At 35.3% G+C, this 16338-nt stretch overlaps 1 protein-coding gene across 1 annotated transcript in view; it reads left to right on the forward strand.

Annotated features, from left to right (window-relative positions):
• BTAF1 (B-TFIID TATA-box binding protein associated factor 1) overlaps positions 1–16338 on the forward strand; it is a 95517-nt gene that overhangs the window by 58748 nt on the left and 20431 nt on the right. The window contains exons 20-25 of the mRNA XM_025466503.3: positions 2663–3089; positions 4371–4561; positions 6085–6238; positions 6319–6428; positions 8309–8510; positions 9436–9584. Of these exons, the coding sequence (XP_025322288.1) occupies positions 2663–3089; positions 4371–4561; positions 6085–6238; positions 6319–6428; positions 8309–8510; positions 9436–9584 (1233 nt within the window). The remainder of the gene's footprint in view (positions 1–2662; positions 3090–4370; positions 4562–6084; positions 6239–6318; positions 6429–8308; positions 8511–9435; positions 9585–16338) is intronic.

Raw genomic sequence — 16338 nt, forward strand, 5'->3', positions numbered from 1 at the left:
TCTCAAATGCCCTCCCCTTCAGTGTAGTTTTTTTCTTGCAGAAATAAGCTATGCTCACTCAGTTTCTATGCCTCACTCATTCTCACTTCTGAGCCTGAGCTCCTATTTCTTTTGTCAAGAATTCCCTACCTTCAACCCTCTATGTTTATCCCAGGTTCATCTCTTAACATTCCTCCATCTGCACCCTCTACTCAGTCCATGATGACTGTTCTCAATTCCCTGAAAAATGCCTCACTTTCCACTCACCACCTCACACTATTTGCCAAGATATCCTTACAACTCCTGGCTTAACACATTCTTTAAAAACCCATCACAAAGGACGCCTGGGTGGTTCAGTTGGTTGAGCATCTAACTTTTGGTTTCGGCTCAGGTCACATCTCAGAGTCATGAGATCAAGCCCCCACACCTGGCTCTGTGCTGGGCGAGGAGTCTGCTTGTACTACTCTCCCCTTGCTCATGAGTGCGTGCTCTCTCTCTCTCTTCCTCAAATGAATAAAATATTTAATAAAAATAAAAATCACAAGTGTTAACTTCATCTGGCAGGCCTCCACTAATCTTATCACTAGAGAAGAGTTATGCAACCCAGGTGTCCCACAGTAACTTGCACTTACTTCGGTTATATGTTACATTGTCTTGTTTACTTATATATCTCTCTTCCACATTAGTCTCTACATTTTTGAGAGTATGAAGACATTGGGTCTTATTCATCTTTTAGTATTCCTCAATAGAAATTTTTTGGGGATCCCTGGGTGGCGCAGCGGTTTGGCGCCTGCCTTTGGCCCAGGGCGCGATCCTGGAGACCTGGGATCGAATCCCACGTCGGGCTCCTGGTGCATGGAGCCTGCTTCTCCCTCTGCCTGTGTCTCTGCCTCTCTCTCTCTCTCTGTGACTATCATAAATAAATAAAAATTAAAAAAAAAACCTTTTTGGATGAGTGAATTAATGAATTTGAGGTATTTGGAAAGCTGCTTAGAATCATTGAAAATTGACAGCATAGTATATTTAGGACAGTGTTTTCAAACTTTTAGCAGTGAAATCCTCTTTCCGATAAATCTTATGCAGAACCTGAATAAATAAAGTGGAAAGTATAAGCTGAAAGTGATATGTGATTATGTTTCTTTCTAGTGAGCAAATGGACAAGGTCAAGTAGATATATGGCTCAATTTAAAGTTTCGTATTTTATAATAAAAGAGGATCTTAGTTGTGTGCCTGTTTTGTTGCTCATAATAAGAGGCCAGTATTATCAGTTTTGTCCATAATAGAATTATTTGTAAGTCTGAAAAAATCATATTTTCCATTTAAAAAAAAAGTTCTTCAATGTTACAGTCTTCTCTGGTTAATAGTCATTAGACTGGATCTACTTATAGAGGCTGCATATAATTATAGTTACCTGTCAAACAAGAAGACTATTTTTGTTATGTAAGCCATCACACAGTCTTTAGATGGTAATTAAAAAAACATGCCCATGCAAAAACTTGTACGTAAGTCTTCATAGAATCATTATTAAATATAGTAGCCAAAGGGTGGAAACAACCCAGATGTTCATCAACTAATGAATGGATAAATACAGTGTGATACATATCCATATAGTGTGGGATATTATTTGGCAAGAAAAGGGAAAGAAGTACTATATTCATTACTACAACATTGGTGAACTTTGAAAGCATTATGCTAAATGAAGGAAATCAGTCACTAAAGGTTACATACTGTATCAGTCCATTCATATGAAATGTCTAGAATAGGCAAATCTATAAAGTTAGAAAACAGATTAAGTGGTTGCATAGGGTTAGAAAGAAATGAGTGATTACTAATAGGTATGAATTTTATTTTGGGGACAATGAACATGTTCTAAAATTGTGATGGTTGTAGGACTCTGAATAGAATAAAAATCATTGAATTGTACACTTTAAATGGGTGTATTTTTTGTGAATTATATCTCAAAATTGTTAAAGATGTATTTTTTTTAATGTGGCTTGTAAAGTAATCTGATGTCACAGGGTTATAACTTTAGGCAGCTTTTGGTAAGTAGAATATTCATGACTATTGCAACAGTTTCTTTCCCTTTTTTTTTTTTTACACCTCCTACTCCCAGCATTTTCATGAGAAGGGAGGTCAAAGAAAGAATGAAAATAATCCAGTTAGCAATACTTAGCCACTTAGCAATAGCTGCCCGCCCCCCCCAAATTTCTAAGTTGAGAAGAATATTTTTCCCTGAAAAGTTTGTGAGATTTGGTATTTCTTAATTTAGTTTATATTTGTTGATAGCTTTCTCATTTCACCAAACTACTGTGTCGACATTCAATGTAATTTTCTCTTAAAGTCATTTGATATATTTAAAGGATAGATGATTTTGTTCTGTGTGTATAGTTGACACACCAGTGTTACATTAGTTTCAACTATAGGACTTAGCATAGGCAATGTAGTCAATGGTATTGTAATTAGTGTTGCAGGAAAACAGTCTTAAAGAATACAATGCTAATGTTACTCAGATTAAAATAAAATTTGATGTTGAGAGGTTTTAGACCTTTAGTTTTACTGTATACTAAAATAATACTAGATATTATGAAACAAAATTGAAGCAGAAAGCTTGCTGTTGCCCTTTAGTTTACAGACTATTTGGGATTGATGTCACTAATGATTTTTGATTTCTCTTTTTTAATAGGTCACTACTGTTTTTAATGAAGTCACATCATCTTTTGATTTGAATCCTCAAGTGTTACAGCAGTTAGATAGTAAACGACAGCAGGTCCACATGACAGTTACGGAGACCAACCAGGAGTGGCAAGTGCTGCAGTTGAGAGTGCATACTTTTGCTGCATGTGCGGTTGTGAGTTTGCAGCAGCTTCCAGAGAAATTAAATCCTATCATTAAGCCATTAATGGAAACAATTAAAAGAGAAGAGAATACACTAGTGCAGAACTATGCAGCTCAGTGCATAGCAAAACTGCTTCAGCAGTGTACAACAAGGACACCCTGCCCCAATTCAAAAATTATTAAAAACCTCTGTAGCTCACTTTGTGTGGATCCATATCTAACTCCTTGTGTCACATGTCCAGTACCAACACAAAGCGGCCAGGACAATTCTAAAGGTATATATTTAAACTTTCATTTGGGGTAGAGAATTAACCACTTAAATTTGTTTTTATTTATTCATAGGTATCATTTAAACACAAATCCAGTTTATGTTAGAGCTCTTTCCTATTTTGCATATATTGGTAATCAGATAACAACCCTCTAAACTCAAACTACTCCTAAAAGACCTGATATTTCATATAAGATGATTGAAATCTGAGACAGGTGTTAACCTTTACACCTCTCTTTGAAGACCATCATTATAAGGTTTTAATGTTTAGGGCTAGGAAACTTAATTGTATCAAATGTTGAATAAAAATTCTTCCTATAGGGGCACCTGGGTGGCTTAGTGGTTGAGCATCTGCCTTTGACTCAGGTCATGATCCCAGGGTGCTGGGATTGAGTCCTGCATTGGGCTCTCCATGGGGAGCCTACTTCTCCTTCTGCCTGTGTTTCTGCCTCTCTCTGTCTGGGTCTCTCATAAATAAATAAAATCTTTAAAAAAAAATTCTTCCTATAAAACTCTGATTTCTCTAATTTAGTGCATGTTGTATAAGTGAATTCTATTATCTTTAGTAAATAATGCGTAACCATTCTGATTTCATCTGGAAAAAAATAATTGCTCTCTGCAGGCTAGTATCAAGGATGAATATTTTTTTACATGCCAGTCCTATATGATTTACTTTTTGTTTGTTTATAAGATTTTGCCAAAGCAAATTATTCAAAATGTAATAGATTTACAACTTTGGTACAGTATAGGTCTTAAAAAAATGTGAACAAACTGGAAGAAGAAAGTGGCATTTGGAATATCCATACCTTAAAACTATCATAAGATAACAGTCTCCCTTAGCCAACTCCTTGTGTTGTTTAAGCCAGTAATATTTTGCAGTGATCAATGTCAGGGTCTCAATTTATGGCGACTATGGACATTTCTTTTAGAGAGAACTTGCTTGCAGTGTTTTTTATTGTTTCTTTTTATGCCTAAAAGCAATCATTCATTTTTTAAAAATTATTAGACCTTAACTGAAGGCTCAAAATCATTCTTGCATGCCATATTTCTTATTAACATGATTCTGCAACTTTATATTAAGTATGATCCTATGCAAATATCAAAACATTTAATGTTGTAAATTATTGCTGTTTTGTTACCATTTCATTAGCCAAAGAAAATGTCATCAGCTTATCAAAATTGAGCCTTAAAGACATAGTTTTAAATATATGTTGTATCTCTTTTGGAGCAGGAAGCATTTGGTCACCTGTATTATACTTAAAAAGTTATTTACTTTTTTTCCTTTTAGGATCCAACTCTGAAAAAGATGGTATGCACCACACAGTCACCAAGCACAGAGGTATAATTACACTCTACAGACATCAGAAAGCTGCTTTTGCTATCACAAGTAGGCGAGGTCCTACCCCTAAAGCAGTGAAAGCTCAAATAGCAGATCTTCCTGCAGGAAGTAGTGGAAACATCCTTGTTGAACTTGATGAGGTAAATAATTGTTTTGGGTTTTTTTTGACTACTGTGATTTTTTAAACAAGAAGTCTTACAGATTGAGAGCTAAATATGAGCCTCCTTTATTGTATTTTATTTAATTTATTTTAATTTAATTTAACTTAATTTTTAAGATTTTTATTTATTTATTCATGAGAGACAGAGACAGAGAGGCAGAGACCCAAGCAGAGGGAGAGCAGGCTCCATGCAGGGAGCCTGATGTGGCACTGGATCCTGGGTCTCCAGGATCATGCCCTGGGCTGAAGGCAGGCACTAAACCACTGAGCCACCCAGGGATCCCTTTTATTGTATTTTTATATTTTTAAGTGAAAGATGTGGAATTAATAACCTTTTGTAGTATTCTCACATGATCTAGAAAAACTGCAAACTTCTTCAGATTTCTTTTGTTATTTAGTTAATAAGTATCAATTATCACGTGGTTGACTTTTTAGTCAGCCTGAAATTTATTAAATGTGTGATACAAGATAGGGATCTAAATTTTTTTTTTTTTTTCAATATGAATAGCCAGTTATCCCACTGTTGAATCATTTCCTCCCTGGTTTATAATGATACCTCTGTTATATACTATGCTTCATATATGTATCTGTTTGGGCTTTCTTTTCTATTTCATTGGTCTGCTTGTTCTGTAGTACAATCTTCTTTAAAGATAATTTAACAAGTGTCTATTTTTTTTAAATGTTTGCGGTGACTGTATTAACAGTGGAATGATCTAGGTAGCTCCTTTGGTTGGCATGACATAGAAACTTACCTGGTTTAGCAATAAATTGTCAAAGCTAAAAGATGTGTATCTAATATATTTCTGAAAGATAGAGATATATTTTCAATTTCTTTTTAAATAAAAATCTTACCTTCTTACCTGTATTTCTTTTAAAATATTCTATGAATAGAATTTTTTTTACTAACTCTATTCTTCCCATAATAATTTTAATAAAAAATTTACTGTGATTTGGGTATTTATATCTCTGTGGTTTACATAGTTCTTCCTTAACTTAAAAAGTAATTTCAAAAATAAATGCATCTTTCTGGACGCACAGTTTTTTTGTATAATAATTAAATTATTGCTAAGTAAGAGGTTATTAATCCTGTGATTAGTTTAAACTGATGCTCTTATTGTATCCCTTAAGTGAATATAAATTTAAAGACAGATAATTTTCTCTCCTTATCTTCTCCCTAGCTGGTAAGTTTCTTTGGGGTAGAGGGAAGGAAAAAAAAAACATGTCACTTAGAACTATCTCTAGAAACTGTCTATTCTTCTTTTCCTTATTTTTCAGTTCCAAAGAAGCATTTTACTTTGGATGGAAAAATCTAGTTTGGGGTTTTATGCCTATATAAATTTAAATATTAAAAGACATTTATAGTGATAAATAAGTTTATAGTTGCTTAATTGGTTAATAACACCATGAATTTTTACGTGGTGACTTTTAAATTCTCTTAATAAAATTTAAAATGCATTAAACCTTTTTTTTTAAACTCTCTTATCAACTAACGTTTTATTTTAGGCCCAGAAGCCTTACCTGGTACAGCGAAGAGGTGCTGAGTTTGCCTTGACTACTATAGTGAAGCATTTTGGTGGTGAAATGGCAGTGAAGTTGCCACATCTGTGGGATGCTATGGTTGGTCCATTGAAGAATACAATCGACATAAATAATTTTGGTGTGTACATATTTTTCTGAGTTGGACTTTGAAAAATTATTTACAAGGTGATACACACTTAAATCAACATATTTTAACAGATGGAAAGTCCCTCTTGGAAAAGGGAGATGGTCCTGCCCAAGAATTGGTGAATTCTCTGCAAGTGTTTGAAACAGCAGCAGCGTCAATGGATTCTGAGCTTCATCCCTTGGTAACTAACTAATGCAAGTGTAGTTTTCTTCTAATAAAACAAGTGGTTTTATTAAAAAGTCCTAAGGCTTAAAAAGTAGAACTTTGATATCATCCCTAGTAATTGTATTTTCTTTATGTGGTATGACTAGATTCCTTCTTTATTGACAGCACATTTCTTGTGGGCTTTGAGGCAGACCTGGGCACATAAATGTTAGAAAACCCACTTTGGGGTTTTCTAGAATATGGGGCAGTGGGGACAAGGCTTTGATGACACACAAGCCAGGTGTAAACAGGAAAGAAAGCTACAGCCCTATTAATTTATGCTATATTTAATAATACAGCTCCAAGAAAGGAAGAGCACAAGTAATGAAATTTCTTCCTAAGATAAGTGTAAAGTTAGTGGAAGTTGAAGCTAGTCAGTGACAAAGAAAGAACATTGGTTTGTATTTTTTAACTATTAAAATAAATATTTCTGGGTGTCTGGGTGGCTCAGTTAAGGTTAAGCATCTGCCTTCAGCTCAGATCATGATCTCAGGATCCTGGAATCTTGCCTTGCATCAGGCTCCCTGCTTAGTGGAGAGCCTCTTTCTTCCTCTCCATCTGCTGCTACTCCTGCTTGCGCGCGCTCTCTCTCTCTCTCTCTCTTGCAAATAAATAAGTAAAATCTTAAAAATATATATTTCTTAAAAAAAATTGTGAGAGGAGAAAAATAGACTAGAGAATTAAATGTTTTTTTTTCATAGAAGGAAGCAATATTCTTTCCATTTAACTGCAGTAGGAAGCTCTGCAATTTACAGCATTAAGTGTTAAGCTCCAATTTTCTATTCATTTTTTTTAAAGATTTTATTTATTTATTTATGATAGACACAGAGAGAGAGAGAGAGAGGCAGAGACACAGGCAGAAGGAGAAGCAGGCCCCATGCAGGGAGCCTGACGTGGGACTTGATCCTAGGACCCCAGGATCACACCGTGGGCCGAAGGCAGCGCTAAACTGTTGAGCCACCCAGGCTGCCCAATTTTCTATTCATATCTAAAAGAAAAGGGTGAATCTAGGAGAAAGAGTCAAACAAAACTTTTCTGTTTATATACAGTTATGAAGTTATATTTTTATACTTCATAAGTTTCGCTGATTTATCATTGGTAGAGAAGGGCAGAATCCATCTATAAAGTTAAAGAAACTCTTACTTTTTCTATGATCAGCTTAACATTCATCTGAGCTGTAAGGCTAGTCTATTGAGCATATATCTGATTCTCATCAGATGAGTTCTAGTATTCCATGCAGCAAGCATTTATTAATGAGATATATTGTGTTACTGTGATCATAATGTCTATGGTAAGCCAGAAAGTTAAAGTGGAATATACCTACCAAAGGATGGTGCCTAGAACAAGATCAGGATCACTCAACCCAGTGAATAAAAAGTATGTATGTAGGAGTACCAGGCTGGCTCAGTTAGTAGAGCATGTGACTCTTGATCTTGTCATGAGTTCTGCCTCACATTAGGCATAGAGCTTACTTGAGGGGAAAAAAAGTATGTACCTAAACCTAAGCCAGAGCTACCAAATTGGGAGGGAGACTGGTGATGTGTGGTGTCATTTCTCTAGCCTCAGAAGGAGAGTCTTAACAGATACCTTTTCATGTACACCCTGATGTCTTAAGATAAGAACAGGAGAAGTTCTGCAACTTTTATTTTAAGTAGAGTTTCAGTACCTTAGTTCAGATTTAGATAAATTTTTTTGTTGAGGATGTTTTTACAATAATGTTTGAAGTAATTGGAGATATTCTTGGATTTAGAGTCATTTAGAACATCAAGAACCTCTGAGTATGGGCTATAATAGTTATATTTTAAATGATAGATCCCTTATTGAATATTCTGATTGTCTTAAACTTTTTATTTTTAGTTGGTACAGCATTTGCCTCATCTTTATATGTGCCTTCAGTACCCCAGCACTGCAGTGAGGCACATGGCTGCTCGTTGTGTAGGCATCATGAGCAAAATAGCTACCATGGAAACAATGAATATTTTTTTGGAGAAGGTTCTTCCATGGCTGGGAGCAATTGATGACAATATCAAACAGGAGGGTGCAATTGAAGCACTTGCATGTATCCTTTATGATTTTTACAAACTTCAGAAATTATATTCATTTTATTTAAGGATGACTAAAATAAAATTATTTAAATGTTCATAAGTAACCTGTCTTGTTCCAAAATAAAACTACTTTGTTATATTTTATTTTGAAGTATCTTTATATTACATTATAAATACATTATAAAAATATATTTACATTTAATTTGAAAATATTCACAGTTTGAAGAATTGCTATTTAAGAGATTTTTTTAATCATCAAAAATAATTTTAGGTACTTTATGAAATATATTTCTGGTAACTGACATTGGTATATAATCAGTATTGTATTAGTACTAATCAGATACTTGTATGTAGTCCATATATTATAAACATGTTTGCAAAGTTGATTATGTGGATGGAAAATGACTAACTGTACTAAATAAGTAGAGATACACAGGCAAGCTTTTTGCTATGAGTACCATAGTATCTATTGACATTCTTTAATTCAAAGTATCTGAAAGATGTTTCTGAGAGCAAGAAATATGGATGGAGATCAAATCAGTAGATACCGGATCAGAAATGCTGAAGATTTGAGGAGGACTGAACTTACTGGGCCTTGCTGTGTCCAGTTTATGATTGTCAGGGTCATGGTGGGAATTTTGGAATTAATCTTTGAGTGACATTGAATTGTGCTACCTTGCTTGCAGTGTAACTCATTTTATTTTGGTATTGGAATTCTAGGAACTTGCAAGAATTTCTCTATGAGAAAAACCTGATTAAAATTTCTTCCAACCTCTCTCAGATGAAAAACCCAATTTTATGGTCTTAAGAGAAAGTTACATAATATTTACAAAGGAGGAACAGTGTACAAATGCTGTTAGAAGTTACAATCTTGATATATCTGTTTGTGAAAGCATTTACCTCAAAACAGTTTGGAAATTTCCTTAATAACTTAATCAGGTGTAATGGAACAACTGGATGTTGGTATTGTTCCATATATTGTCCTTTTAGTTGTGCCTGTGTTGGGAAGAATGAGTGATCAGACAGACAGTGTAAGATTCATGGCTACACAGTGCTTTGCAACACTAATTAGACTCATGCCACTTGAGGTAAGTTGAAGTACTTGGTTTACAGACTTAAATGTTTTCTGTAACTTCATCTGTAATGTAATTCTTTTAGAATGATGTCAGGTGAAAAAAATATCATGAATATGTTTATAAGCATTAGGATATAAATTTTATATTTTAATGGATATAAATATTTATATTTTCAACATAGGGTTTTAAGTAAAACTGTGGTTCCTAAAAGAATGATCATTTATTGATGCTATTCTAGAAACAGAATTGTTCCCAAGTATCCCTGATAACTTCTAGGTAAAGATTGTGTGCCAAAGTTTACATGCAAGGTAAATTTAAGGGATGATAATTGAAAGTGTAAAAAGCAAATGAAGTGTCTTTGGAAGTGTGGAGAAAGCAAACTAGAAGGTTGGTTGGAGACTTTTGGAATATACTCATGGGCTGGAAATAATATATGTGGCCAGTGCAGGAAGTAAGTGACTTGAAGTAAGGGAAGGGCCAGGACCCTGCCCATAACTGCTTAATATATTTTGATGGGATTTTTATAATTCAGGAAATTCAGTGTGTATCAATTGTTCCTTTTTACGGCTAAATAGTATTCCATTGTATGGCTATACCATGTTTTGTTTATCTACTTACCAGTTGATGGACTTGTGAATTTTGTTATCACCTTTTGATAGTTAACAAGTAATGCTACTATGAACATGCACTTAAAAGTCTTTGTGTGGATATATGCTTTTATATCTTTTGAGCAGATATCTAGAAATGGAATTACTGGGTCATATGATGTTGAACTTTTTGAGAAATTGCCAAGTCATTTTTCTAAGTAACTGTACCATTTTACATTTCTACTGCAAAGTATGAACATAAGTTGGATAGCTTCTATAAAAAAAAGTTTGGCTATGTCTGCTGAAGTTGAAGTTTCCTATCCCAGTAACCCAGCAAATTCATCCTAGATATATGGCCTAGAGAAATTCATACACATGTACCAAGACATTTATTCTTAAGAATATTTATCATAGCAGTAGTCTGACACCACTCAAATGTTATCACCAGTGGAGTAGAGGTGTTAACTGGATAACTATGGTGGGGGTGATGATGATACTACGTAAGAATGAATAAAGTAGAAAAACAACAATATTAATCTTTCACATAAGATTCCATTTTTATGAAGTTCAAAATAGATAAAAGTACATGGAATGCATACTTACTTGATAAAGGCATAAAGAAAAGTAAGAAAGGTTGCCTTGAAAGTCAGTAAAGTGATTACCTTTTGGGGAAAGGAGAGTGGGTTATCACTGAGAAGGAGCATATGGGATCTTCTAGGATTATGGCAGGGCTGTTTTTATTGATCTGCTAATGGTTATAAAGTTGTTTTTATAAAATGGTACATTTATTTATATATTTCTCTACATGGTTTATTCCACAATAAAAAGTATTAAAATAACTACCATTACAAAAAAAAAAAATAGGCTACTATATGGAAAGGCACAAGTTATTTCCCAAATAGTTTCCATCCTCTGCTTCCTAGGTCTTATTCATATTTTCAAATTCTTGGTCCTTGGATCGTCTTTGTAAACTAAATTGTCAGTCCCCTTGGTCCTTTCCCATTTTGGAATCAATGAGTGATAGGAAACCATCATGTGTTCTTTTTTTTTTATTATTTATTTATGATAGTCACAGAGAGAGAGAAAGAGAGAGAGGCAGAGACATAGGCAGAGGGAGAAGCAGGCTCCATGCACCGGGAGCCTGATGTGGGATTCGATCCCGGGTCTCCAGGATCGCGCCCTGGGCCAAAGGCAGGCGCCAAACCGCTGTGCCACCCAGGGATCCCCCATCATGTGTTCTTTGAGGAAAAGAGTAGATGCTGAAAACAGTGTTTTAAGAAAATTAATTTAACAGTCGAAAGCTTAATAGCTGTTAGGAAAATCAGTTTAGTAGTTATTTATGGATTAGAATGGAAGTACCCCAAAACAGAGCCCAATCCATTGTGAGGTTATAGTCTTTTTTTATTAATTTTATTTTTGAAGTAATCTCCACATCCAGCTCTAACTTACAACCCTGAGATCAAGAGTCGCACGTTCTACCAATGTGCCCCAAGTCTTTTTTTTTTTTTTTAAGGGTATACTAACAATATTTGATAAACAGATTGGCAAAGTAAAGAGACTTTGACCATTAGAGATTGAGAAAAGTTTAGTAAACTTCTCTATGTTGTCAAAAATGATAAGAATGTGATCCATATTTTACTTTTGGCTATGATAGAAAAACAGTGACCAGGGCACCTGACTGGCTCAATTGGTAGAGCATGCAACTCTTGATCTACGGATTGTAAGTTCAAGTCCCATGTTGGGAGATTACTTAAAAATAAGATCTTTAAAAAGAAAATAGAGGGATGCCTGGGTGGCTCAGTGGTTGAGCGTCTGCCTTTGGCTCAGGGTGTGTAATCCTGGGGTCCTGGGATGGAGTCCCGCATTGGGCTCCCTGGAGGGGGCTTGCTTCTCCCTCTGCCTCTCTCTGCCTCTCTCTGTGTGTCTCTCATGAGTAAATAAATAAAAAATCTTAAAAAAAAGAGAGAAAAAGAAAATAGAAAATCAGATTTTTCCTCCCATCTTAACTAGAAGACTAGACAAAATGAATCCAAAAGTGATTTCAGATATTAACTGGCAACATGAAATAGTAATTCATGGGAGAAGAGAAACAAATGGAGTATCCTACCTTGCTTTCTGGAGTGGGATTCAGGCCATAGGACAAGGAAGTGAAAACTAAACTGAGCTTTCACAGTCTCACCAAGTTCAAATGGTCAATCATTCAGAGCATAGGTTAAGACAAGAAGGCTAGAATTTATAACACAGAGTACCCAAAAAGAAGTTGCTGCACAGAGAAGAAGCTCCAGAAGTACACACTAGGGCCGAGTATTCATCTGGGTATGTGTGTGTTTGAGACTAGAAGAAGAAAAATGATGGAAAGGAGTAGGTGGAAGAATTCCCAAAGCTCAGAAAGGGCCAGGAATAGTTTGTTTCCACCAAGCTGAATCAGAAGATCTTCCACCATTTAGAGCATTAACTAAATACAGTCTTTAGAAGTATATTGCCTGAGTGTAGTGTAGGATCAGATTAGCCCTTGACAAAATGCTTATTTGAACTTCCCTTAACAAAGCTTTAAAACCTTAATGGGTAGCCTGGGTGGCTCAGCGGACCGCCTTCGGCCCAGGGTGTGATCCTGGAGACCTGGGTTTGAGTCCCACACCAGGCTCCCTGCATGGAGCCTGTTTCTTCTCCCAATGCCTGTGTCTCTGCCTCTCTCTCTCTGTCTCTCATGAATAAATAAAATCTTAAAAAAAAAAAAAAAAAACAATCCTTAAAAGGGAGATCAAATGATTTCAAGGGGACGCCTGGGTGGCTCAGCGGTTGGGCGTCTGCCTTCGGCTCAGGGTGTGATCCTGGAGTCCCTGGATCGAGTCCCACATTGGGCTCCCTGCATGGAGCCTGCTTCTCCCTGTGCCTCTGCCTCTGTCTCTCGTGAATGAATAAATAAAATCTTAAAAAAAAAAAAAAAATCATTTCAAGTAACTTAAACTGCACCCTAGAAAATGACTCTAAAATATTAAAACCAAAAAACTCCAGCATCCAATAATGTAAATGAAGTTTAGCACTCACCAAAAAATGACAAGATATGAAAATATATCCAATAACCGTTAGAAAAGTCCATCAATAGAAACAGACCCTGAAGTGACCTAGATAATAGAACTAGTAGACAAGGACATTAAAATATACCCTATATGTTCAAGAAGGCAGAGGAAAGCATGAATGTAATGAACAAAGTGGAAGATAAAAGAACAAACCAAGTTGAACTTGTTGAAATGAAAAATACAATTACAAATAAAAACACACTATATGGGATTAATAGCAGGTTGGGTACTACAAAAGAAAAGATTACTAAGTTTGAAGATGTTGCAGTAGAAGCAAGAATGTCATGCAAATATATTCCTATTCTACTCTATCTTGATTTCCTCTGTTATATCTTCACAGGAAGAACATGTACTTTTCTGAAATATATACTGAAAAGGATTCAGGGAATATCAGCCAGTGATTTTGACAAATGCTCTAATTCCCTGCATTATTAGTAACTGTTGCTGATTTTATAGGAGTTGGAATGAGGAAAATACAGGAAGAGTTACTGGCACTGCATATTTATGACTCTTAGGCTTTGGGTTTTGTTGGTAGGGAGTGGACCTTGTTAGATGGCCTTATAGCTGGTTGTCCCTTATCAAAAATTCCATGAAGACAGATGTTTGAAAATTTTGTTATTTCTTTGTAAAGCATTGTCCAGAAAGGCCTCATTTTGATGATTATCATTATGCTATTAGATGTGCTAAAGTATTAGTTTCTATCTTACTAGAGTTATTAAAACCTTTTGAAAATATAGCACATAGTTACTTTAAAAAATCAATAAATATACTTCCTTCCTCTGATACTATTTCTCATGTTATATGGAATATATATTTTAATTGACTTTAATTGAAATTATGTTTGCAGAATTTTACTCCCCCCACTGCCCCAAGAAATTTACATTTTTCTTTTTTTTTTTTTTTTAAGATTTTATTTATTTATTCATGAGAGACACAGAGAGAGAGAGAGAGGGAGAAGCAGGCTCCATGCAGGGAGCCTGACGTGGGACTCGATCCAGGGTCTCCAGGATCATGCCCTGGACTGAAGGTGGTGCTAAACCCCTGAGCCACCCAGGCTGCCCGAATTTTACATTTCTTATCTTTAGAGACACCATAGGGTAGTAGTACTCAAACTTTTTGGTCTGAGGATCTCACTACATTCTTAAAAATTAAAGACCCCAAAGAGCTTTTATCATATTTTCTATAATAGAAATTAAAACTGAGAAGTGTAAAAAAGATTAATTCATTTAATAAGCCCATTGGATGTTACCATCAAAAATATTACCATCAGTAATATTTTTTAAATGAAAAATAACTTTTTTCTAAAACAAAAGTAAGTGAGAAGAGTGATATTGTTTGATATGTTTGCATATTTCTCTTATGCCTGGTCTAATAGATAGCTGGATTTGCTTGGGCATTCACTCTGTTGCAACATGTTTCTCTGGTTGAGGTATATCAAGAAAGTCAAACCTCAGGGATAGGTAGTCAGAAAAGTGAACAGTATTTGACAGCCTTTCCAGATAATTGTGGATATTCTTTTATCTGATAGCATACCAAAGTTCAAAAAGAGAAAACTTACTAAATTTATGTGCAGTGTGGAATATAAAATCCTATCAATGAATGTAAAATCTCTCATTAAAATTTATTGATTTCTCTTACACTTTTGAATAGATCTTTTACCCATACATGTTTTTTGACATCGGCGTTGGTCATTTGGAAAATATTAGTTCACAGAGTTATATAAATCTTTTAAAGTTAGTATATTTTAAAATTAGTATATTTCGTTGTAAAATAGCAAAAAATCAGGGCAGCTCCGGTGGCCCAGCGGTTTAGTGCCACCTTCAGCCTGGGGTGTGATCCTGGAGACCCAGGATCGAGTCCCAAGTCAGGCTCCCTGCATGGAGCCTGCTTCTCTCTCTGCCTGTGTCTCTGCCTCTCTCTCTCTCTCTCTCTCTCTCTCTCTCTCTCTCTCTCTCTCTCTCTGTCATGAATAAATAAATAAAATAAAAAAGATGAAAAAAAACAAAAAATCAGATTCATAATATCACCAACAGAAAATTCCTTTTAAGTATTGGGAAGCTTATCCTTATGCTCAAGCTTACAGTGCTATTTCTTTTGGAAGATTGAATTTTATGACTAACAACAAGTTATGTCAGTTTTCCTTGAAGTGACAAATTTATTTTTTGAGAAATGTTGGCCAAGCAGGCAACTCAGAATAACTGTAGTTATAGGTCAGTCCATTTGAGTAAAACGTTGTTCTGGGAAAAATAGCTCAGTCAGATCATAATTTAAACAGTGCTTTTCCTCAGCATGTTGTATTTTGAAATGCAGCAAATGTGTTTTATGTGTACTTCACCTTTTATTGCACATGTTAAAAAGTGTGCATTCAAGGGTTGGGGTCTAATAAAATAATTTTTACTGCTTTAACTGAAACTGGCTTTAAAAAAAATGCTGGTTTATAGCTGTAACACAGTGACTACTGGTACATTTAGTGCTGTTGCCTTGATTCTTTCTGAGACATAAGCAGTTTTGCCTGCCATTATTTTGCAGCATCAGTGCAAATGTCAACACAGTGAAAAAAGCAAACAGTGTCTTTTATTATGAAATAGCTTTGACCTGAATGATCCTTTGAAAAAGTTTTGGGGATCCTGAGGGAATCTGCAGCCTACATTTTGAGAACCAATATTGTAACACTAAAATTGAGAAGCTCCAGTAACAGCATTGTATTTAAAATAAGCTTGGCAGTTCTATCTGCCTCTTTATCAAGTAATGCCTGGTATGGGAGGGGAAAAAAATAACTGTTCTTTAAAATACCTCAAATGTGTTTATTTAGTAGTCTTATAGCAATTTTAATACCAGTCACATTTAAACTGTTGTCCAGTCTTTAAAATTTTGTTATTGGGGCACCTGGGTGGCTTCAGTTGGTTAAACATCTGACTTCGGCTCATGTCGTGATCTCAGAGACATGGGATTGAGCCCAGCATCAGGCTTTGCATGCAGCAGGGAGTCTGTTTCTCCCTCTTCCTCTGCCACCACACCCGCGGGCCCCCTCCCCCCCAACTTGTGTGCTCACTTGCATGTGTATTCTCTCTCAAGATCTTTAAAAATATATTACTTATT

This window comes from Canis lupus, chromosome 28, assembly GCF_003254725.2.
Source record: "Canis lupus dingo isolate Sandy chromosome 28, ASM325472v2, whole genome shotgun sequence".
NCBI lineage: Eukaryota > Metazoa > Chordata > Mammalia > Carnivora > Canidae > Canis > Canis lupus.